Source organism: Dermatophagoides farinae, chromosome 6, assembly GCF_024713945.1.
Source record: "Dermatophagoides farinae isolate YC_2012a chromosome 6, ASM2471394v1, whole genome shotgun sequence".
Lineage (NCBI taxonomy): Eukaryota > Metazoa > Arthropoda > Arachnida > Sarcoptiformes > Pyroglyphidae > Dermatophagoides > Dermatophagoides farinae.
In genome coordinates, this window is record NC_134682.1 from 1470751 (window position 1) to 1492920 (window position 22170).

A 22170-nucleotide genomic window follows, 5' to 3' on the forward strand; every position below is an offset into this window, starting at 1 on the left:
TTGGCCGCCAAATCCAAAACAAAACAGAATTACGAGCGACTAATTCTACACCATCAACTATATTGACTTTACTGAGCAAAATTCATAGTTGTTTGTCTGTCTGTCAGTCCGTGAATCAGCATTTTGATTTCTGCATTGTAACTTGTGTGTGTGTATTTTGTGTGTTTATTGCCATTGTCAATTCAATTTGATTTTACTTGATTCTTTGTTTGAAAATAAACGACGTTTAAAATTTTTGAAAAAAATTCATCATGAAGATTGAAGAAAATTCTCAAACCAAATCGAATGAAAATGAAAAATCTGAAAAGAGCAAAAAATCCGCCAACGGTACCGTTGATCCAAAGGATAAAATTCAACAAGAAGAGCTAAGTGAAGAGGACAAAGCATTGCAAGAAGAATTAGAATTGTATGTACATCGTTTAAAAGAATCGAATGAATCGCTTTACAAACCGGCTTTGGAAGCATTACGTACACAGATTAAAAGTTCAACAACATCGATGACATCCGTACCGAAACCATTGAAATTTTTGCGACCACATTATGATACATTGAAAAATTTGTATGAAAAAATGCCGACTGAAGAAACAAAAAATTTATTGGCCGATATTATTTCAATTCTGGCCATGACTATTGATTCTGAATCACATAAAACTAATGGTGAAGCATTGAAATTTCGTTTGATTGGCAGCAAAGTTGAATCAATTGGATCATGGGGCCATGAATATGTTCGCCATATTTCTGGTGAAATTGCAACCGAATTTCAATCTACAGCTGAATTGGATGATGATTATAAAGCAAAATTGCTTAATTTAGTTGAAGAAATTATCCCATATAATATGCGTCATAATGCCGAAGCTGAAGCTTGTGATTTGTTGATTGAAATCGAACGTCTCGATCTTCTTGACAAATACATTGATAATGAAGATTTATGTCAAAAAGTTTGCCTATATTTACGTAGTGTAGTTCCATTTGTACCGGATCCGGATAACACTAATTTATTGAAAACAATCATGTCAATCTTTTTGAAATATGATAAACTAACTGAAGCTATTCGTGTAGCTATGCAATTGCAAGATATCGAGGCTATTCAAGAGATTTTCGATAAAGCCGAAAAAGATCCATCGATTCAAAAACAAATTGCTTACATGATTGGTCGTCAACAAATTATATTGGAAATTGAAAACAGTGATCTACTGGATATTTCATCCAATTCACATTTGAATACACATTTTTTGACATTGGCTCGTGAATTGGATATTATGGAACCGAAAACACCGGACGATATTTATAAATCGCATTTGGAAGCACCGAATCGATTGTATAGTACCAGTGTCGATTCTGCACGTTACAATCTGGCATCATCGTTCGTAAATGGTTTCGTTAATTCTGCATTCGGCAAAGATAAAGTCCTGTTGAATGATGAAGGCAATAAATGGCTTTACAAAAACAAGGATTTGGGCATGTTTAGCGCTACCGGTTCATTGGGTTTGATTCTATTGTGGGACGTAGACGGTGGTTTAGCTCAAATTGATAAATATCTTTATTCAAAAGAAGATAATATTAAAGCTGGTGCTTTGTTAGCTTGTGGTATTGTCAATAGTGGTGTACGTAATGATTGTGATCCTGCATTGGCTTTATTGGCTGATTATGTTACAAACAGCTCGAATACGATCCAAATTGGTGCCATTCTTGGTCTTGGTTTGGCATATGCTGGCAGTAATCGTGCAGATTTAATTTCATTGCTTACACCGGTTTTGTTTGAAAAAGCTTCAATAGAAGTGATTGGTGTCACCGCATTAGCCTGTGGTTTAATTGCAGTTGGTTCTGGAAATAGTGAAGTAACATCGAATATCATTCAAGTATTGATTGAAAAATCCGATGTTGATGTCAAAGATTATTTTGCACGATTCTTACCATTCGCATTGGGTCTTTGCATTCTTGGCAAACAAAACAGTAGTGAAGCCATTATCGAAGCATTGGAAGTGATCCAAAATCAACAATTCAAAACAATGGCCAAAACAATAGTGGAAGTGTGTGCTTATGCTGCCACTGGAAATGTATTGAAAATTCAATCTTTATTGCATATTTGTTCAAACAGTAAATCCGAAGATGGTGGTGATGATCAAAGTGGTTCCAGTGCCGAACAATCAACAACATCATCGACCTCGTCATCTTCAAGTTCCAGCAGCAGCAGTAGCTCAAGTTCAAAATCATCATCATCTAGGAAAAGTAGTTCATACTCCAAAAGTAATAGTTCCGATAGTAATTCATCGAGCTCTGAATTCAATATTCAACAAGCAATTGCTACCATTGGTATTGGTTTGATTGCTATGTCTGAAGATATTAGCTGCGAAATGGCTTTCCGAACATTTGGTCATTTATTGCGTTACGGTGATTCAATGGTTAAACGATCGGTTCCATTGGCCTTAGCATTGACATCTATATCCAATCCTAAATTGAATCTTCTCGAAACGTTGAGCAAATTTAGCCATGATTCTGATTCTGAAGTGGCTTGTAATGCTATTTTTGCCATGGGTTTAATTGGTGCTGGAACGAATAATGCACGATTAGCCACTATGCTTCGTCAATTGGCCCAATATCATGTGAAAGAACCGAATTGTTTATTCATGGTTCGATTGGCACAAGGTCTTACTCATTTGGGCAAAGGAACGTTGACATTATCACCTTTCCATTCGGATCGTCAACTTTTGTTGCCAACTGCTTTAGCTGGATTGTTGGTGGTTTTGATCAGCTTAATCGATCCAAAATATACGATTCTTAAAGCACATTATTTGATCTACTTTTTGGTGCCAGCCATACAGCCACGAATGTTGATAACATTCGATGAACAATTGAATCCATTGCCTGTACCGGTTCGTGTTGGTCAAGCTGTCGATGTTGTTGGACAAGCAGGAAAACCGAAAACAATTACTGGATTTCAAACACATACAACACCGGTTTTGTTATCAATTGGTGAACGTGCCGAATTGGCCACCGAAGAATATACACCATTAACACCGATACTTGAAGGTTTTGTCATTCTACGTAAAAATCCAAATTATGTTTCTTAATCAATTTTAAGACACATTATTATAATATGATAAAATATGTGTGTACATATTGAATGATGAATGTAATGGCAAATATGAACTTTTTTTCTCTGAATTCGTAATTAAAAATAAAAATAAATAAATTTTATTCAAAATAAAAAAAAAATTCATTCATATTATTCTCCTGGTGCCATCTAGTGTCTGAAATTTATTGGATATTTTGCAATGTGTCATAATAATTACATTCTTATGTTGTTGTTGTTGTTGTTATTTGTTGTTGATGGTGCAATATTTCAATCATTATATTTGCAAGATTTGTTGAACAATTTCATTGGAACAATCATCAATTCATGGATAATTTTGATGACCAAAAATTACTGCCTATTCGGGTATTTTTATCCAAGGTTTTTTTTTGCTGATTTATAATTGTTTTTCTTCTGGAAATTTTTCAGAGCAATGATTACATTAAACTTAATGTTGGTGGAACATTGGTATGTATTTATTGAATATGTTTTACAATTATAGATTGATATATAGATGAATCATCATAGCATTATACAACAATCAGTACGTTGACCAAAGTGGATTCAATGTTAAGGGCAATGTTTAGTGGTCGTATGGATGTATACAAAGATGATGAAGGTAATATAATGGAAAATATTGTCGAATAAAAAATTTACACTAAAATTTTCATTGTTAATGTATCATAAACATTTCAGGTTGGATTCTAATCGATCGTTGTGGTAAACATTTTGGTAAAATTTTAAATTTCCTACGTGATGGTAGTATTCCATTACCCGATAATCAACATGAATTGACTGAACTTTTAATTGAATCCAAATATTATCTGATACAAGATTTGATCGATATTTGTGAAAATGCTTTGAAAAAACACAAAGAATGTAAAATCATGGAACCTGTCTGTTCTGTACCGGTATGTGAATATTTTCATCATCAATAATTTTATTGAATGAATTGGCCATTTTTTCTCCAATATATATATATAGTTGATACGATCAAAATCCGAAGAATCCAAATTGTTAGCATTGACCAATAAACCAGCCATTAAATTGATATTTAATCGACATAACAATAAATATTCCTATACTAGTGCATCGGATGAAAATCTTTTGAAGAATTTGGATCTATTTGATAAACTTTCATTGAAATTCTGTAATCGTGTTCTATTCATGAAAGATATTGTTTGTAGTAATGAGATTTGTTGTTGGAGTTTTTATGGTAATGGAAAAAAAGATGCCGAAATTTGTTGTACATCGATCGTATATGCTACTGATAAAAAACATACAAAAGTAGAATTTCCTGAAGCTCGTATCTATGAAGAAATGTTGAATATTCTATTATATGAGAATAATAAAAACAATTTCGAAACGGATATTATGTTGGCCACTACAAGTAGTAGCAGTAATAGTAGTGGAAGAATTTCGGCTAACAACAAAAATGAAGATAAAACGAAAGAAGAAACGTAAACTAATCAATCAACCGATGGATATTTATAGATGAAAATGGTAGAAAAATTTTGTCTAATTTTATTTTTGTTATTTTCATTAATTAGCGTACATTGCTATTAACATTCGTATGATAAACAAAAATCATCATTTTATTTTATTCTGCACTTCAAATGTATTGAATTTGTTATATGGGCTAGTTTTGATTAAATTTTTTTTTCTAAATAAATTCGAAATAAAAAAAATTCTTGTTATTCAATCAATTGTCTGATTATTCGGATATCGACGCTCTTCAATGACATTGGAACCAAATTTCATTTCCAAAAATTTTTCAACATTATTCGGTACGCTTACATTGATGCCGATAAATGATAATTGTTTCAATGGTTTCAGAAAATATTCCGGAAAAGGCATATCTTGTGGATGATTTTCGAACCAAGTATCTTTGGTCATTGTACCGTTCAAAGCTACAAATGGAAAAATATCAACATGTATCCTATTGATTAAACTATAATGAATTTTGATAAAATTTCCTTCCAATGCTTTTTCCCAAACGAATCCTTGTCCATCTTCAACATGATAACCAGATGGTTTATCGAATAAAATTTGTAGAATCGATAATTTGTGCATATCTTCATGATAGATACCGATATCGATATCATAATCCCAATCAATAATCTTACCATTTCTAGCTGCACCAAGCAGTGATCCACCTTCAAGCCAATAACGAACATTAGATTTCTCTAATAAATTAAAAACATAACGTCCAGTTATTTCAAGATTACGTCGACAACAAGGTGGAAGCCAACGATTTTTAATCAAATAATCTGGCATATCGTTTGTGATCGAACCAAAACATCTTGGTCGATTTCTATCACAACCATACCATTCGATCGAATCATCTGTGCGATTGACAATTTTCTTGATGCCCAATTTCACATACATTGATTCAAGTCGTTGTTTTTCCAGATGATCATGTTTACTTTTAGTGTAATGATCAGAAAATATTTCCAATCCATTCGAAAAAAGAAATAAAGGTGAATCAAAAATGGAAACCTTTATATTCAATATTTGTGATTGTATCAAAAATGATTGTAAGAAAGGACGAAGTAAAGGATAGGATAATTTGAAAAATATTCGCTTAGGTAAAAATAAAGCAAATCCATTTCTGTAAAAACAGTTGGTTCCATTATCAACAAAATTCAATGTCCAACGACGTATGTCGAGGTTAAAATAGTGACATTTGGTTTTGTTTTTATCATTTGAAAAAGTTAATAACAAAGCATCAGCTTTGACTTGATTTATTCTGGATACAAGATCATCGATAATCGATAAATTATTTGGATAATAGATTCGTGTATAATCAGGTAAGATAAGCAAATAATCATTTTGGATGAAATTGTAAACATTTTTTTGTTCAAAACTATCACTTATAGATTTTTCTGATTCAATTAATTTGATCCGACAATCAGAAATGGTTGCAAAATCAATCGTTGGATAAATAAATGTTTCACTGAATACAATCACCAGATCAACATTAACACAGACATTTTTTACAGTTTCAAAGAGATCATTTTGAAAATTTTCAAATTCGAAAATAACACCCGTCGTTTTCGGATGATGATGATGTTCTGTTAATTGATATTGGATTGGATATTTGTTGCTTGCTTTGAGAAGAAAAACTAGAACAATTGAATATGCCAAAATGAACAAGATAATTGTCTGCTGAACTATTGTAATATTCATATTTGGATCATAAAAGATCCCAAAAAGAAAAATTTGAAATCGTTTCAGAGCTTGAGAATAGTTCCATGCATTGAATTGGCGCCAATAAAAAAAAAGTTTCCAGGCATATAAAAACTTTATTCGATGATTTTAAATTGAAAAACTATTTATTTATTTATTACAAGAAAAGTGAATCTTAATTTTAAAAAATGACTTCAACATCAATTCAAATATTTAACCATCTTTATGAAGAATTATTAGCTACTGGAAAATGTAAGTTTAAATGTGATATTTATTATTGACAAAAATGAATCATTTATTGAAAATTATTTTATAGTTAATGAACATAAAATATTTGAGTAAGTTGAAAATTGTTTTTGTCGAAAAGAAAAATCGAAAGCCAATTTTTCATTCAAAATTTGTTTTGTATAGATTTTTTTCTCTACTTGGTTCGTCATTTATCGATGCATTGGGTTTATATGATCAAAACAATGTAACATTATTAACCAGCCCATCAGGACGATCATTCATTCGTGTTGGAGAGAAATCAAATCGTCGTAGATCAAATAAAATCCACTATAATTGTTTTGTGAATGGAAATTATTGTAGTTGTTTTTCATTTATGTTTAATTTCATTCAATTTGAAAAACAACTATGGTGTAAACATTTATTGGTAGCTAAATTGGCAATGGCCACCGGTCAATTTAACACCCAAATTATTCAAGAAGATGATTATGGAGAAATTTATCGACAAACCTTCATGTAATATGACGAATAATAACTGTTTTTTTAAGTTTTTTCTCCTGACATATAATTCAATATTACAATCATTTTCAATACAATTATTTATTCAAACTTCAAAAATCGATGAATCATTTAAAAATTGTAAATTAATAAAATGCACAGAATATCAACGAAATGTTTCAGTATTATTTGTACCAATATTATATGATGTTTGATGTGGTCACACATAGATTTTTAACTAGAATCTTGTTGACCATTACTGTTTGTTTTTTTCAATGGTTGTTTGTCCAATGCATTGGCTCGTTTCTCAAGAAATGCTTCAAATGACATGGATGGTTCACCGGGTTTCGTATTTAGCCATCTTTCAATTTCTTCCATTTCTTTTTCTTGTCCCTGAGAATTAAGCAATTAGAAAAAAATGCATATAAAAAACATTTGAGATTCATTGACTTGCCTCTTCGGTAGATGGTAATGGTGCCGGATCTTTTGGACGAGATCCAACATTTAACAATGGTTTCGACGTCGATGATAATGATGATGACGTAGATGCCTGACTAATGATCGATGATGATGTAGTGGCTGTTGTCGATGATCTTGATTGTGCAAACATATCGAATTCTTTGTCACCCATATTTTCTACAGGCTGTTGTGATGATGATGATGATGATATAATCATATTATTAGAAGAAGGCTTCATCATTTGAGATGATTGTGATGAATTCATATCAAGTTTCTTTAGGCCACCAATCAAATCAGGTTCATCATTTTCATCAGTAAAATCAATCAACGATGGTTGATTTGTTGATTTCATATTTTTCTGATTTGGATGAGGTAATTTCGATGAAGTAGATGGCATTAAATTGAAATCCAGTTCTTTGATCATTACCATTATTACCGCCTCGTTTTTTCTGATAACGATCAAATCTCATGAACAAATTATTTAGTTCATCATTGATACGCAATAATTCACTAGTGACTTCTTCATTGGCAACCTTTTCAATTAGATCCATAATACGTTTTTGCATAGATACTAATGTCTGATGTAATTCGATCAATAATGTCCAATCATCTTTATGTTCTTGACCTGGTTTCATTTCGGTCAACATTTCGCTCATAACTTTCATATTTCCTTGAACAACTTCCAATTCAGTTTTCAATTTATTCAATTGTTCAGGGCTCAAATGTAATGGATATAATTCACTTGTGGTTCTTGTAGCCGATGTCACTTGTTTATTAGGTGAAGTTTCTTGCATTGAATATTTAGGAGGACTTGATGCTATTTCCTGATTTTTTGAGGATGGACTAATTTGCCTTTGAGGAGTGTAAATCGGTACTTTCGGTTCATTGGATGATTTAGGAAATTCAATTCCTTTATTTCTTAATTCATTATAAACAATGGATACACCTTGCATATCTGGCTGACCATGAAATGCTTCAGCCCAACTTTGTATGAGACTTAAAACTTTTTCTTGAATTTCAGCTGGTGGATCATTTTTTGGGCCAATCAATTTGACTAAATCTTGAATAAAATCTTTGTTTGACACTAATATATGAAATCGTTTGCCACAATTTTTTACACATGTTTCCAACACTATTAATGTTAATTTGAAAACGGTAAAATTTTTTCCAGCTGTTTGTTGAAGACGTTTTTTGATGGCACGAATAGCATCTCGGGCACTATAATGTCCAATATAAATGAATAAATTCAAATTAAAAATCCACAATACATACCCATCTTCAGTATCATTAATTATATCACAGATTTCCATATTCAATGACCAATTTTCACTGTTCATTGATGGATCTGTCGCTTGTTCTGTTTTTAAAAAAAACCAAAAAAAAAAATCAATTTAAAAAGAAAAATAAATCAAAACAAATAAAAATGTTACCAATTCGTTGTCCGACTGAAGTGGAAAATGGATTACCACTAAAACGTTGTAGTAAATCAGCCATTTTTTTCAAATCAATAAATAATAATTTCGAGAGAAAAAATAATATCGAATCAATTCAAATGCTATATATCAATACAGAATTCGAATGGCCAATCATCAAAGAATTTAATTTATGAACAACAAAAAAAACGCTTATCAATTGATGATTATTTCAAAACAAAACATCGTCACAAATATATATATTTTTTGTTGTTTTAAAGAACAAAAAAATTTATCTGACATTTATATTCAAACTGTAAAATCATTTAAAACACAATACAATACAAAATCTTCTTATTATTGTTGTTGTTGTTCTTTTTTTCTGATTGTTGCTTACACAGTTAGCTGTATGACATCCTAAATGCAATAGTTTGTGCTGTTGTTGTTGTTGACAAAATTATAAAATGATGAATGAATGAATGGATGATGATTAAACCAAATAATATATAAAATACGTTTGTAGGAGGGAAAGTGAAAGTAGAAAAAAAATCCTCAAAGCAAAACCAAACAAAAATATTGCATTAATATTGATGATGATGATGATGATGATGAGTTTGCGCTGGATATATATCATCATCATCATCATCAAATGGGAGAGTATCAATGATGAATCCAAAAAAAAAAAATCCAAATAATACTGACTGCCATCTGGCGTGATGAAAATAGTCTTTTTCTTGGATCATCAAGGAAATCCGAATGAATGAATGAATAGAAAAAAAAATGGTTACAAACACAATTTCGGAGCAAAATTAACAAAATCTTTTCTTCTTTTATAAATATAATAACAAAAATGTGTTGATGTTGATTATCCATTCTTTACTTTTTTTCCCCCCTGGTACCTAAAATGTGTGTATGTGTCCGTGTTTGTGTGTCGCATAATCATTTAAAATAAAAATTGTATAACAAGGTAAAAATATTCTTTTCATAATACATAAAAAAAAATTCTAGTTATGTATGTGTTGTTGTTGATGATTAATGTTTGTGTAAATATGTGTGTGTGTGTATGTATACAAAATAACATTCATCACAAATTCGAATGATTCGGCGATTTTGTTTCTTTTATTATTATTATTATGTTTAACCTTGCATGATATCCATTTTGTTGATCGATTTGACAACATCCGTGGCCAGATTTGATAAACGACCAGCTAACCGTGAAACATTGTCCTTGACACCTTCTTTTAGATCATACATAGCTGTTGAATTGAAATTTGATGATATAGAATTATTTGGTACAGTTTTACGGCCAAAATAATCATCTGAACTTATACTTGTTGAACCTTCGAATCGACCAGTCGATCTTGAATCAAGCTATAGTAATGAAATGATAATTAATTTTATTTTCAGAAAAAAAATCTAGTACTTACATTAGATTGATCACCACCAAAATATTGTTCTGATGAAATGGCTTTTGCATTAGCAAACTTTTTCTGTGCATCATTAGAAGATGATGAATATGATGATGATGTTGCAACTTTTACACCATTCTTATTCGAATATGTATTATTTGATTCTTCGTTTGGTTTTGGTTTATTCTTATTTTTTACATTCAAATCAATTGTCTGTATAGTGTCAAATACTTGAGGTTTTTTCACTTTTTTACCACTATCGGCCAATAATCCATTATCACTCCAGAAATCATCATTTGATTTGACAAAATCTTGGTATCGATTATTGGACGAAGTTGATGAGAATCCAAGATCGGTGATTGAATCAATCTTTGATTTTGATGATGTAACAACGGAATTATTTTGTTCAATAACTTTCATATCGGATACGGCCGAATGTGATTTATTTGTTCGACCAGTATTAACGAAACCCATACCAAGTCGTTCAATTTGTGAGATTTTATTCGGATCGGATTTCAATTTATTCTCAGCTTGTTTTTGTTTTTCATTATAGGCCAATCGTATGGAATTGAATTTTTCCTCTTGTTCTTCGGCAGTTAATTTCGTTCCAGAATCATTGTTAACGGATTTGGTTTTCATCTGTTCAGTCTGTAATGCTTCTTGTTCAACTTTATCCCAATCAGTTCGTACCTTTTGAGCACCTAAACCTTTTTTGCCTGCCGGTTTTCGATTTGTTGTAGATTTTTTCCCTATCACTGTTGATTTGTATTCACTCAATTTGGCAGCCGAATCGACTAAACTTAGATTAACATTGGGGCCTTCAGTTGATGATTTGATATTCGGTGATTTTCTGTCCGATAAAAATACATCACCACTATGAAGATTTGAATGTGATAATGAAGCATTTGATGCCTCTTCGAAAAAATCTTTCGTTGAATCATCATCAATGGAATCATGTCTAGTTGATTCGGATTTAGAAGTAGGAATATCTATAGTATCTCCATAAACTTTAATGGAATTGGCAACTAATCCGGCCAATTTATCTCGATATAATTGAGCAGCACGGCTACTGTATTTTTGATGTGCATCTTTATTATTACAATTGTGATTCTGAAAAAATGAATGCTATTTTCCAAAACAGAAAAATTCGATAATCAAAATGAAATTTCGAAACAATGTAATTAGAACTTACAGCGTTAGCATTGCCACCCAATTGCATCGCTCTTAATTGTGATAAAGACCAACTTGCATCGAGCATCGTAGACCGAACAAATGATAAATGAACACCTAATGACCGATGAATGGCTGAACAATCAATACAAATAAAAATACCATAAGTTACACTGGCCCATGATGGATTTTTACTACCACAATCAAAACAAGTCTGAAGAAGAAATGAAGAATTTTTTTGCTAGTTAGTAAAATGAAAAAAACAAAGGAAAAAACAAACCTTGTTGGCATTGTTGGAACGAAGTTTAGCTAAAATTTGTGCCGTTTCTTCTTGACTTGGATCATTCAACGATGTAGCCATGATTAATTAATAACAATTTAGAATTTTTTTTTTGAAAAAAAACTATAAAAGAACTCCAAAAAAGAAATTTGAAATAAAAAAAAATTTTTATAAATAAAATAAATGACAAAAATTCTTCTTCACAATACATACACACACACACAACGAATATGTATGCCGTGGCAAAACTCTTTACTTTTACAGGCTATTCACGGTATAATTATGGACAAATAAAATTTTATTCATTTTTGCTTATTAATTATTTTTATTACCATTAAATTAACGGCTTATAAACAATTGGCTTAAATAATGCTTATGTGGTTGGTAATTTAATTTCGATCATCCTACGGATTATCTTATCAAAATTGATGAAAATCATCATTTGATGTGATTAAATATAATGTCGTAACATTACTGTAGTTAGTGTCCTGTAAATAATGTACGTACAGATTCAGAATATTTCTGTTTTGTTTTGTTTTGGAGTGGAGAAGAAAGCAACAGATTTTCAAAAATTAGATTTAAATTCAAATTTTTTTATTTCATTATTTCAAAATTTGATAAATAAAACAATGGACAACAATAAAAACGAATCAAAACAATCACAGTGATGATGATGATGATGATGAACAACAAAATAAAGCTTTACAATAATTTTCATTTATATGTTTAAAAAAAAAAATTAATGATGAAAAGGCACAAATCATTGATTATTCAATTCAATTTAACTGCTTATCAAATTTTTTCCATCGACACAAACTGGGAAACAGATAACAATGTAGTGAATAAAATCTGCATATAAAATTGAAAAATAAAGACAAAATTATTAATGATCATCAAATATTAAACACACATAAACAAACAAACTTACCTTGTTGAATCATTTTGAATTGAATCCAATTGATTAATTTGTAAAACATTACGATTATTGATATTATTGCCTGAATAACTGAATGAAACCTGTGTGCGAGAACCAAAAAAAAAAAAAAATCATAATGAAAATTTTTGATTACTTAATGATGATGGGTGGTCATATACAGTGAAATCACTCTACTGTGACACGAGTGATTCATTTGAACGGAAATGAGCTATAATTAACTATGGTTTTTTTCACTATTTAAACTAGCCATATGATGAGTAGAAAAAAATTTTCTGAATGAAAAAAAAATAACCAAACAACAACAACAACAAAAATTCATTACCTGATTTTTAAGCGAATTTTTCTCCAACATTGCCATTGGTTCCAAATGTGAATGAAATTCATCAATTTCTGTTAATTTTTTATCCAACATATGTTCAATAATATAACCAATGGTAACATCATCCGGTAGCCGGATACGATCACCAACGGAAATCAATTGTCCATTGCTGTTGTTAAAAACAACCGGAATATATAAAACAAGAAAAAAAAGAAAGAAAAAAATTATTAGCAAATCATTAAAATCGGAAATCGATAATTAGGCATTAATACTATACAAGAGGATGAAATTGTAAACAAACACAACATGAAGAAAAAGATTTCTATCATTGTCCACATATGTCCGTTTGTGATTTGGATTAATTCCTTCTAACTAACCTTGCTACTGAAATCATTTTTAATGCCAATGCTCTTGATATACAGAAACCAGCTCCACCAGTGGCGAATGAGAAATGAATCTTTTTCTAAATGAAAAAAAAAGAAAGAGAAAACAAAAAAAAAAAACATTAATTACCAAAAAGTTCAAGTGTTTGTGATTATATTCAATCTATTTCTTATTCGATCATGCCAAAATTAAATTGTACGTTTTTTTTCATCAAAAAAGAAATGAAAAGAAAGAATCTTACCTTAAATTCACGATCATCAATCTCCAGTGGCTGTTTTATACTGGTCTTTCCAAGATACCAATCATATATTGGATCATAATGGCGTAATAATTCGATTAATTTCGGTATATTTACATAATTATCATCATCAAAATGGCACCACCATTTTTTATTATCATCATTATGAATATAATAATCAAATTCAACGCTCATTTTACAACATAATGCTTTCCTATAATAATTGAATGGAATGTAGAAAAACAAAACAAATTGTAAAATTATTGGAAAAAAGTTTCATCATTAAATCATGGATTTTTGATCATGATTTAATGATGGAACAGACAAAACAAAATAAAAAAAAACTTGATCAAAGATTGTAATGGTAGGAAGAATTTGACCTGTTGTTGACCCTTGACCATTCAACATGGACACACGTGCTACAGATGATGAAGAGGAAAAAAAGATAGAAAAAAAATCGTGAACGTGCCTGCCGTGTTCACGAAAAAAAAATGGCAACAATCCAATTATAATCTGTCTCACTATCTATAAATATGTCGTACATGTTGGAATTTTTTTTCTTCCAACAACAACAAACGAATGAACGGACGTGTGTTTTAAGCACGAACTTTTGTTGTTGATTTTTTATTTTCAAAAATAAAAAATAATTGCCACATTCACCGAGTTGTTTTCGAAAAGGGTCGTTTTTTCGCTGTCTGTGTTTCTGATGGTTTCGGACGACGAACACCTGGCCTGTCATCGTTATTTTTCCTTTTTTGTTTAGCGTGGCAACCATTAATGATTATCATGATCATGATGATGATGACGATAATTCTTTATGAAATCTTTGATTTACTATGTGTCTGTGCGTGCGTGTTTCATAATGGTAATCATGAAAATTTTCCAATTTCTCCATCACCATCATGACCATCGTAAAAATGGAACCCATCACCTCATTCACTATACATACCTGTTATGTGAAACCGAACAATTTGTATTGACGATATGATCACCAAGTATTTGTCGATAATATGGATCATTGTTATCGGTAAAAAAATATGTCTATTGGAGAAAAAAAAATAAAAAAAATTGATTAGTTGAATGAATTTGAATAAAAAAAATCAGGTTTATGTAAATTTAAAAAAAAAAACATCCACAATAACAATGACAATCAGCTTTAACCAGATTCCAAAAAAAAAAAAAACAATCAGACAGGCAAGCAGGCAAAATAAACGAAATGCAAAAAAAATGCACACATAAAAAAGTTGAAAATTACAGTAAAAATAAAAAATCTTTTGACCATGAAGATATCGTTCATTCCTTTCACTATTTTTGATTGGTTTATGGCCATAAAAGAAAACAAATAAATTTTCTTAAAAGTTTGATGTTTGCGTGCGGTGTGTGTGTGTGTATGATATTTATTCGTAAGATTAGAATTACCAATCGAATGATGATTATTTGCGCAAACAAACTTTTTTTATTATTATTATTATTATTCAAAGGCAATAAAAAAAACGAACAAACAAATTTTTTTTAAAAAAAATTTGACTTTTCACATAGAACGATTGCGAATAGAAAAAAAAATTCATTGGAAATTCTGAAATTGACCCGTACAAACCAATTTAGATGATATTTGAACACACATCTTGAAAATGAACATCGAACTAACATTTTATAGCATTACAGGCAGGCAACAGTTTGATTATTGATTCGTTGAACGAATCAACAAAATGAAAAAGGAAAAAAAATCCCCCCAAAAAAAAGTTTTTAAACTATAAGATGGGTCATCATCATCATCATCATCGTTGTTGTTGTTGTTGTAGCAACAAAACAAAAAAAAAATGGTAGATTGGTTGGTTTCAGTTTGTTCATCATCATTTAGGTGGCCATTCTTGATCTGTGGACCAGTAGCCACTATGTATTAGAAATGAACAACAACAACCAAAGAAAAATGATGAGTTTTTTTCCTTCTGACGATGACCAAAGACGACGACCTGGCTAGACAAACATACAAGCACACACACATATGAATACACACAAATGCATACCGATTCAAGATTGATATCGATATATAAATCGACTTTTAGCTGATAATGGTAATTTGTTTTTTTTCATTCAAGTTTTGCCATGATGAATGGAAAAAATGGATGAACGAAAAAAAAAAAAAAAATTTTTTTTTTGACTACTGGGTAAGACTGGAGGCTATATCTACATCTCTAGCGAAAAACATTCGAATGAATATTTTTATGTAGATCAACAGCAGCAATTTTTTTCCGATTCTTTCAACAACCATAATCATTAACCGATTTGACCGAATATGATAATAACAGATAATGGTAAAACAAAACAAAAAAAAATAAACCGAAATCGACACGACTACTATACATCAATCGATCGATTGATTGAATTGCCATTGTGTTTTCGTGTGTGCATTCACACAAGACCAGAAGTCTCTCTCTCTTCAGATAATAATAATCATTGGCTTCGGTTTGAAAAATTTTTTCTTCTTCTTTTTTCTGACCAAAAACATATATATATAATTATGTGAAACAAAGATGAAAATGATAATGTATGAATTATGAAAATTATCGTTTCTTTTCAATAATTTTTTTTCGTTCTTTGAAATTCGTTATGGTTCGAATTCAAATTTCAACATTCAAAATAAAAAAATTACTCATCATCATCATCATCATTCATTCATTCGTTCGAGAATTGTGCAATTTGCAAACAATTTGTTTCGATGAGATTTGTGTAGGGGTGAAATTATGAAAGATTAGCCTATAGGTTTTTGTTATTTATTCGAACAAACAACAGGCGGCCACAAAATGTGTTTGTGTGTGTGTGTGTGTCTATGCATAAATTTGTTTACAAGGTTGTGTTTGATTTTGTAAAAGGTCAAAATCTGATTCTGATGTTGATGATGATGATGCTGATGATGATGATGATGAATATGACAGAAAATATAATTAATCTACCAAGAATAATAATAAAAAAACAAACAAATAAATTGGAAAAAAAGGTGAAAAAAAATAAAGAATCGTTATTTGTTTGTTCGATTATTGTGAGTTGCAGAAAACAAACACACACACACACAGAGAGAGACGGTGATTTGAACTACGAACTTTGAACCATAAGTAATCAAAAAAAAAAAAAAATCCTTGTTCAAACAATATGCTACTCGAGCAAAACAAAACAAAAAAAAATAATAACCACAAACAATCATAATAATCAAACATCATCATCATCATTGGCATTGATTGTTACTGTTGAATAAAATAGAATAGAAAGAAAGAAATCATCATCATCTGGATTGATAATTCCAATGATCATCATCATCATCATAATCACAATCACAATCAACAAGTGGGAAATCCTTATTTTCTGATTTGTTTGTTATTCGATCAAACACACACACACACACAGCAGTTGGCAAATACAATATGAATCCCATATATGAAAAAAAACTTTCGAATCAATGATGATGATGATGATGATCAACACACAAACCCAAATACACATAATCATCATATATCCGAATCGAATAAGAATGTTCCATTTGATTGGTGATTGGTGGTGGTGGTGGTGGTGTGGTGGTGGATGATGGATGATGGATGACGCGGAAAAAAAAATTTTCTGACAAAAATTCTAAGAATTGAAACGATCGACAGCAGCAGCAGTAGCTTCTCGATAATAACAATGATAATATCACTTTGTATATGGTCAATTGAAGTGAAAAACAAGCAAATCAAATATGAATCAATAAACAGAGAAAAAAAACATTCGAATTGAACATGTGTGTGTGTGAATCATAATTATTATTGTCATTCATAATTATGGTTTTCTTTTCTTTTTTTACTGTCGAGATAAAAACTGATGGTCAATAGCTATGCAACAGGTTTTTGTTGTTGTTGTTGTTGTTGTCCATAGATCATCATCCAAACAAACAAACAAAAAAAAAGAATAATCAATATCTATCGAGGGCATCATAATCAAAATCTTTTTATCGAAGAATCATCAATAAAAATAAAAAACTAGGTCGTGTGATGATTCTCATTTGAAAATGTCAAATGTGAATACAAAAAAGGAACCAAAATAGAATGAAAGAGTTAACCCTTTTTTTCTGTTCTCAGGCTTTTTCTTTTATCAAAAATACATTTGGATACATTGTTATAAAAAAAAAGAAAAAAAATTTTCTGGCTGATCATCAATCGATGTGAATGTCATTGATTGAATTGTGAGAATATCATCATCCATTGTGTGTGTGTGTGTAATCCTCAGATATCTAATCTGTTTGTTTGTTTGTTTGTTTGTTTGTTTATCTAATAAGAAAACCACCTTGAATAAGAGACGATGACAACAATGACAACAATTTAAACATTGTATATATTCAATTTAATGATGATAATAGGTCATGTAATCACTGGAAAAAAAATCGTGTGAATTGTAAATTGAAAAAAAAATAGAATGGTACAAGTGTGAATTGATTTTGTTGATTGTTTTGGTGGTGGGAATCCTCAAATCTTTGTCAAATACAACAGGATTTTTTTTCTCAAAAAACAAATCCATTAAACCGGAACAATGAATGAATGAATGAATGGATGAAAAAGTTATTGATCATTTATCGATCATCATCAATATCTCAATCTATGGTGAATTTGAAAAAGAAAACATTTAAATAAAAGTAAAAGTGATTCGAATGAAAATCAGCATGGAATGATTTTCTCACACATTATCATCATTTGATTCACAGCAAATGGGAAAAAAATTTTTTTTTGCCATTGTGGATGACACTTGCATTGAAGCGTAGAATTATCATTATCATCATCATCATCTTGAGCTGAGTGCATGTGTGGTTGTGTTCGATCATCCTCAACATCAATTGATTGATTACAATGGATTTTTTTTTATGTAAATATCAATCAAATACACACCAACACACACACACACAGACATAACGAAACCGTGTGAAATCATTATGATCATCATTGTGGTTTTGTTGAGGGTACGACTACACCAATTGAACATTTATAGACAATCGATGATTAGTTAAAAAAAATCATTCTGTTCGATTCCTTTTCCAATGTATTGATTGATATAATTTGACTTAACTTAGTTGAATCAATTATATCTAACCACAAAACAATCATCATCATCATTAAATATTAAATGTTGTGGTTATATTAGACAAGAAAAGATTAGATTCTTGATTAGTGGTTGTTCACATGAATCTCATAGGAATTTCACTACCATTACCATATTCACACATCATCATTATTCTATAGAATCTAATGAATATGATGGCTAAAAATAGTCAACAAAAGTCTTGGGTATAATCAAAAATTGAAAAATGAAAAAATTTCTGGTGAGAACTTTACAACCATCACCACCACCAGTACTATATATAGTATTACTCCCCTTGTTATTGTTGTTACTATTTCTCACTGTCAATGATTCTCACCAGATTTTTTTTCTGTGTTTTGGTAAAAATATTTTTATTTGAGAATTTTTTTTTCTTCTGGTTCCCTTGGGACAGAAAAGAATGTATAACTAAAATAAATACTCACATCATTGAAATTTATTCGTGATATAGAAAAGAAAAAAATTTTTTTTTCCCATTATAGCGCTCTATATATCTTACAAAAAGATCATGATGATGATGGCGAATGTGACATGCTCGGCTTTTTATGATCATAATCAATGATGATGATCGTACACGTTCCACACAAAGTTTACTTTCAATTTTTTTTTTTTACTTTTCATTATTTTCAATCAACAGGCAATATGAACGGTATATGAATGCACGTGCATTTTTTCAATTTTTCAGGCTCGGGTCATGTTCCACCGCCATCATCATCAACTCGACCATTGTTTTGTGTTTGTATGATACACACATGAACAATTTCTTCTGAGTTTAATCAGAGTTTACTCTTGCTAGGTTGTGGTAGCTAATATAGATTTTTGTGGATTATTGTGAACAAACAAACGAAAAAGACGATCAAGTACGAAAATATTCGGGTAAATAAATTGAGTTCCAGAAAGTCCTTACATACAGATACCCAATCACTGGGTTTTTTTTTCTTCAAATCTCCTGACCTCTGCTATTGCCGTGGCCAATAAAAGAATGAATTGATTTTTCAATCCATTCAATCTCAAACAAACAATCAAGCTCGCGAGCAAGCAAAGTGGAAATGCCAACCAAAGGGAGGGGGGAAAAAAGACCAAACTATTTGAAACTTGAATTCAAACGAAACGAAATGCCAAAAAAAATGAATGTTTGGCATTGCTAACATTTCATTCTCGTGAACCAATGATTTCTTTTCTTGTTTTGTTTTGTTTTGCTCTGTTCTGTTCATTCCACCATTATTTGTCAAACTGAAAGCGGGACTTTTGGCCAGTAACGAAATAAAATAAAAAAAATTCATTTCGCTACTTTCCGCATTCATTTGATTTTTGGTGAGCGTGATAATAAATTTTTTTCATTTGTGTGTGTGTGTGTGCGATGTCTTGAAATGAATGACCCACGAACACACACACACACAGCATGAACCAAATAGTAAAGAAATATTTGTGGACAATAAACGAACAAACGACATGTTGTTGACGACAAAAGCAGATTAGTATGGTGTGTGTCTATATAGATATAATAGATTGAATCATTGAGGTCATGGGTCATTATGGTGGCCATGAATGGTAATGGTTTCAAAGACTTTTTTTTGGTTGTTGTTGTTGTTGTTGTAAACAAACTAAAAAAAACCATAACCAATCGGTCACCCGATAAGTCCAGAAAAAATGATTTAATTTTTTTTTCTGGTCAAGCTAGATTAGCTTCAAGATAAGAAATATATTGAAGAAAATGGTCAGTTAAAAATAGGGCTGGGGGAAAGGTCACAACCAAAGGGTTTGAGTCAACAAAAAAAATGACAACTTTATGGACATTTTGACACACACACAGACACACAGAAACACATGTTCTAATGTGTAATTTTGTGACATAGACGGATAATAAAGAAAATAGAAATTAAAAATCGATCAAAATATCGATTCATGTTAAACATGCAATATAATAACAAGGTGCGAAAACAAGACAAAAAAAAATCGATGTGAACACAACAACAAGATGATGATCGTGATCAATGGTACATCGAAAATGATCATGATTTGAAAGAAATCCTGAACGCGTGAATCACGTTTTTTGGACATTATATTCACACCATAAATCACAACAATGTGAGAATAAATTCTTACCTGATTTTTTGCCAATGTATACCATGTATCCAATATAATATCTAAACGAGATTTATGAAATATTCTTGTCGTTTTCACCGTTATAAATATATCATCAATATTTGTTTGTGATTCATTTGTTTTGATCATCGATGATGATGATGATACAGATTCTGGAATCTGTTTAGCTGATTCATTTAAATTTGATTGCAATAATTGATTTTGATGTAAATTTTTCACTACTGATGATGATGATGATGATGATGATAATGATGGCATCCATAGGATGACCATCATACAGATGATGAATAAAAGGCACATCGATATATACATGGCTACATTGCATAGACTACGTATTAATAATCGCTGTTGATGGCGATTTGTATTATCGTTGCTGATATAAAACATCATGATGTGTATTATTTATTTCATTTTTTTTTATTGAAAATTTTCAATTTTAATTTTTTTATTTAAAACGGGAATTATTTAAGGCACACACATAAACACACACAAAAATCACAGTGAAAAAAAAAATTTGAAAAAACGACAACGATGACCGCCACCACCACCAACAACAACAACACTACCGATTACAGAAACGTCCAAACATAAACTGAAAATCTGAACTATGTGTGTGTGTGTGTGTGTATCGTGTTCATTTTCAACATGCACATTTTATGTGTGGCTAAAATGCTCGGCCTTTTTTTTCTCCTTCTTTTCGACCATTTTTTTTTTACCATTTATTAAACACCACCCATCCATTCATCTATCTCTATATTTTATGGTTGTTTATGTTGTGTGGTTGAAATTATGGCAGCTGTTTGACGATGACGATGAACAACAGGGGAAGGTCGATCGACGACGATGATGATGATGGTCCGGTTTGATGATGATCTTCAATCCAATGATGAAATAATAATCATCAATATAAGAAAAAAAAACAGGGATCTCATTCATTCAATGATGATCACATATCAAAATTTCATTTTTATTCACAAGATACGATTGACATCAACAACAACAACAAATGGTGGTATATAATCTGGTTCGCTGGTTTCATTCGTTCGCCGTTCTGGGTGATAGTGGCCTCTAGTATTGATAATTTCAAAATAAGATTTAGATTTTTGATTTGTCATCAAAATTCAGTGATCATTTTTTCGAAGCTTCTGGACTTTTTTTCTGGTTTTTTTTCAGTCATTCATTCTTTCATTTCATCTTACGATAAACAATTAATAAATTTCGGAAACTGTGATTATCGTTATTTGGAAAAAAACATTGAAATTGTTGTTTGATTAAAGAAAATTTCACTTTTCTTTCTGTTATCACTCGTGATTTCGAAGTAAAAATCAGAGGAAAAAATAAATGTTATCGTCA

The 22170-nt window shown here is 30.7% G+C and overlaps 6 protein-coding genes across 7 annotated transcripts; 2 read left to right on the forward strand and 4 right to left on the reverse strand.

The window, feature by feature from the left end:
- The first annotated feature begins 128 nt into the window (after nt 1-128).
- On the forward strand, nt 129-5418 carry LOC124493835 (26S proteasome non-ATPase regulatory subunit 2). Its single transcript, XM_075731729.1, has 5 exons — nt 129-2720; nt 3503-3541; nt 3602-3692; nt 3770-3984; nt 4058-5418. The coding sequence occupies exons 1-5, from the start codon at nt 252-254 to the stop codon at nt 4535-4537; spliced, it is 3294 nt and encodes a 1097-aa protein (XP_075587844.1). The 5' UTR covers nt 129-251; the 3' UTR covers nt 4538-5418.
- LOC124493833 (ribitol 5-phosphate transferase FKRP) lies at nt 4459-6262 on the reverse strand. Its single transcript, XM_047056937.2, has one exon. The coding sequence runs from the start codon at nt 6260-6262 to the stop codon at nt 4772-4774; it is 1491 nt and encodes a 496-aa protein (XP_046912893.1). The 3' UTR covers nt 4459-4771.
- Nucleotides 6263-6398: 136 nt separating this feature from the next.
- Nucleotides 6399-7096, forward strand: LOC124493836 (zinc finger SWIM domain-containing protein 7). Its single transcript, XM_047056942.2, has 3 exons — nt 6399-6514; nt 6579-6600; nt 6674-7096. Exons 1-3 carry the CDS (start codon nt 6451-6453, stop codon nt 7005-7007), a joined length of 420 nt encoding a protein of 139 aa, XP_046912898.1. The 5' UTR covers nt 6399-6450; the 3' UTR covers nt 7008-7096.
- Nucleotides 7072-9453, reverse strand: LOC124493832 (target of Myb1 membrane trafficking protein). Its single transcript, XM_047056936.2, is given in 5 exon segments — nt 7072-7378; nt 7440-7865; nt 7867-8662; nt 8717-8801; nt 8875-9453. Coding segments are annotated over 5 exon segments (1530 nt in total). The 5' UTR covers nt 8939-9453; the 3' UTR covers nt 7072-7219.
- Nucleotides 9454-9652: 199 nt separating this feature from the next.
- Nucleotides 9653-12051, reverse strand: ArfGAP3 (ADP-ribosylation factor GTPase activating protein 3). 2 transcript variants are annotated; one of them, XM_075731734.1, is made up of 5 exons: nt 11925-12051; nt 11716-11838; nt 11458-11649; nt 10284-11390; nt 9653-10227 (listed from the first exon to the last, which is right to left on the reverse strand). In XM_075731734.1, the coding sequence occupies exons 2-5, from the start codon at nt 11794-11796 to the stop codon at nt 9994-9996; spliced, it is 1614 nt and encodes a 537-aa protein (XP_075587849.1). In that variant the 5' UTR covers nt 11797-11838; nt 11925-12051; the 3' UTR covers nt 9653-9993. The 2 variants fall into 2 exon arrangements, with proteins under 2 accessions (XP_075587849.1, XP_046913372.2); XM_047057416.2 differs by having other exon boundaries at nt 11716-11959.
- A 239-nt stretch (nt 12052-12290) lies between these two features.
- On the reverse strand, nt 12291-21877 carry fng (Fringe glycosyltransferase). Its single transcript, XM_047056953.2, has 7 exons — nt 20818-21877; nt 14543-14634; nt 13597-13807; nt 13349-13434; nt 12975-13140; nt 12644-12732; nt 12291-12564 (listed from the first exon to the last, which is right to left on the reverse strand). The coding sequence occupies exons 1-7, from the start codon at nt 21205-21207 to the stop codon at nt 12492-12494; spliced, it is 1107 nt and encodes a 368-aa protein (XP_046912909.2). The 5' UTR covers nt 21208-21877; the 3' UTR covers nt 12291-12491.
- Between the last annotated feature and the right edge of the window lie 293 nt (nt 21878-22170).

What these genes read in the sequence shown, in the direction of transcription:
- LOC124493835 (XM_075731729.1), top strand. Translation starts at nt 252, where the DNA reads ATGAAGATTGAAGAAAATTCTCAAACCAAATCGAATGAAAATGAAAAA. An exon ending in GTCAACTTTTGTTGCCAACT is followed by an intron (nt 2,721 to 3,502) that starts GCTTTAGCTGGA and finishes GAAATTTTTCAG; the next exon opens with AGCAATGATTACATTAAACT. An exon ending in TTAATGTTGGTGGAACATTG is followed by an intron (nt 3,542 to 3,601) that starts GTATGTATTTAT and finishes GAATCATCATAG; the next exon opens with CATTATACAACAATCAGTAC.
- LOC124493833 (XM_047056937.2), bottom strand. Translation starts at nt 6,262, where the DNA reads ATGAATATTACAATAGTTCAGCAGACAATTATCTTGTTCATTTTGGCA.
- LOC124493836 (XM_047056942.2), top strand. Translation starts at nt 6,451, where the DNA reads ATGACTTCAACATCAATTCAAATATTTAACCATCTTTATGAAGAATTA. An exon ending in ATTATTAGCTACTGGAAAAT is followed by an intron (nt 6,515 to 6,578) that starts GTAAGTTTAAAT and finishes ATTATTTTATAG; the next exon opens with TTAATGAACATAAAATATTT. An exon ending in AATGAACATAAAATATTTGA is followed by an intron (nt 6,601 to 6,673) that starts GTAAGTTGAAAA and finishes TGTTTTGTATAG; the next exon opens with ATTTTTTTCTCTACTTGGTT.
- ArfGAP3 (XM_075731734.1), bottom strand. Translation starts at nt 11,796, where the DNA reads ATGGCTACATCGTTGAATGATCCAAGTCAAGAAGAAACGGCACAAATT. An exon ending in GTTCCAACAATGCCAACAAG is followed by an intron (nt 11,650 to 11,715) that starts GTTTGTTTTTTC and finishes TTTCTTCTTCAG; the next exon opens with ACTTGTTTTGATTGTGGTAG. An exon ending in TGGGTGGCAATGCTAACGCT is followed by an intron (nt 11,391 to 11,457) that starts GTAAGTTCTAAT and finishes TTTGGAAAATAG; the next exon opens with CATTCATTTTTTCAGAATCA.
- fng (XM_047056953.2), bottom strand. Translation starts at nt 21,207, where the DNA reads ATGATGTTTTATATCAGCAACGATAATACAAATCGCCATCAACAGCGA. An exon ending in AAAATTCGCTTAAAAATCAG is followed by an intron (nt 12,733 to 12,974) that starts GTAATGAATTTT and finishes TCTCGCACACAG; the next exon opens with GTTTCATTCAGTTATTCAGG. An exon ending in ATTCAAAATGATTCAACAAG is followed by an intron (nt 12,565 to 12,643) that starts GTAAGTTTGTTT and finishes TTTTATATGCAG; the next exon opens with ATTTTATTCACTACATTGTT.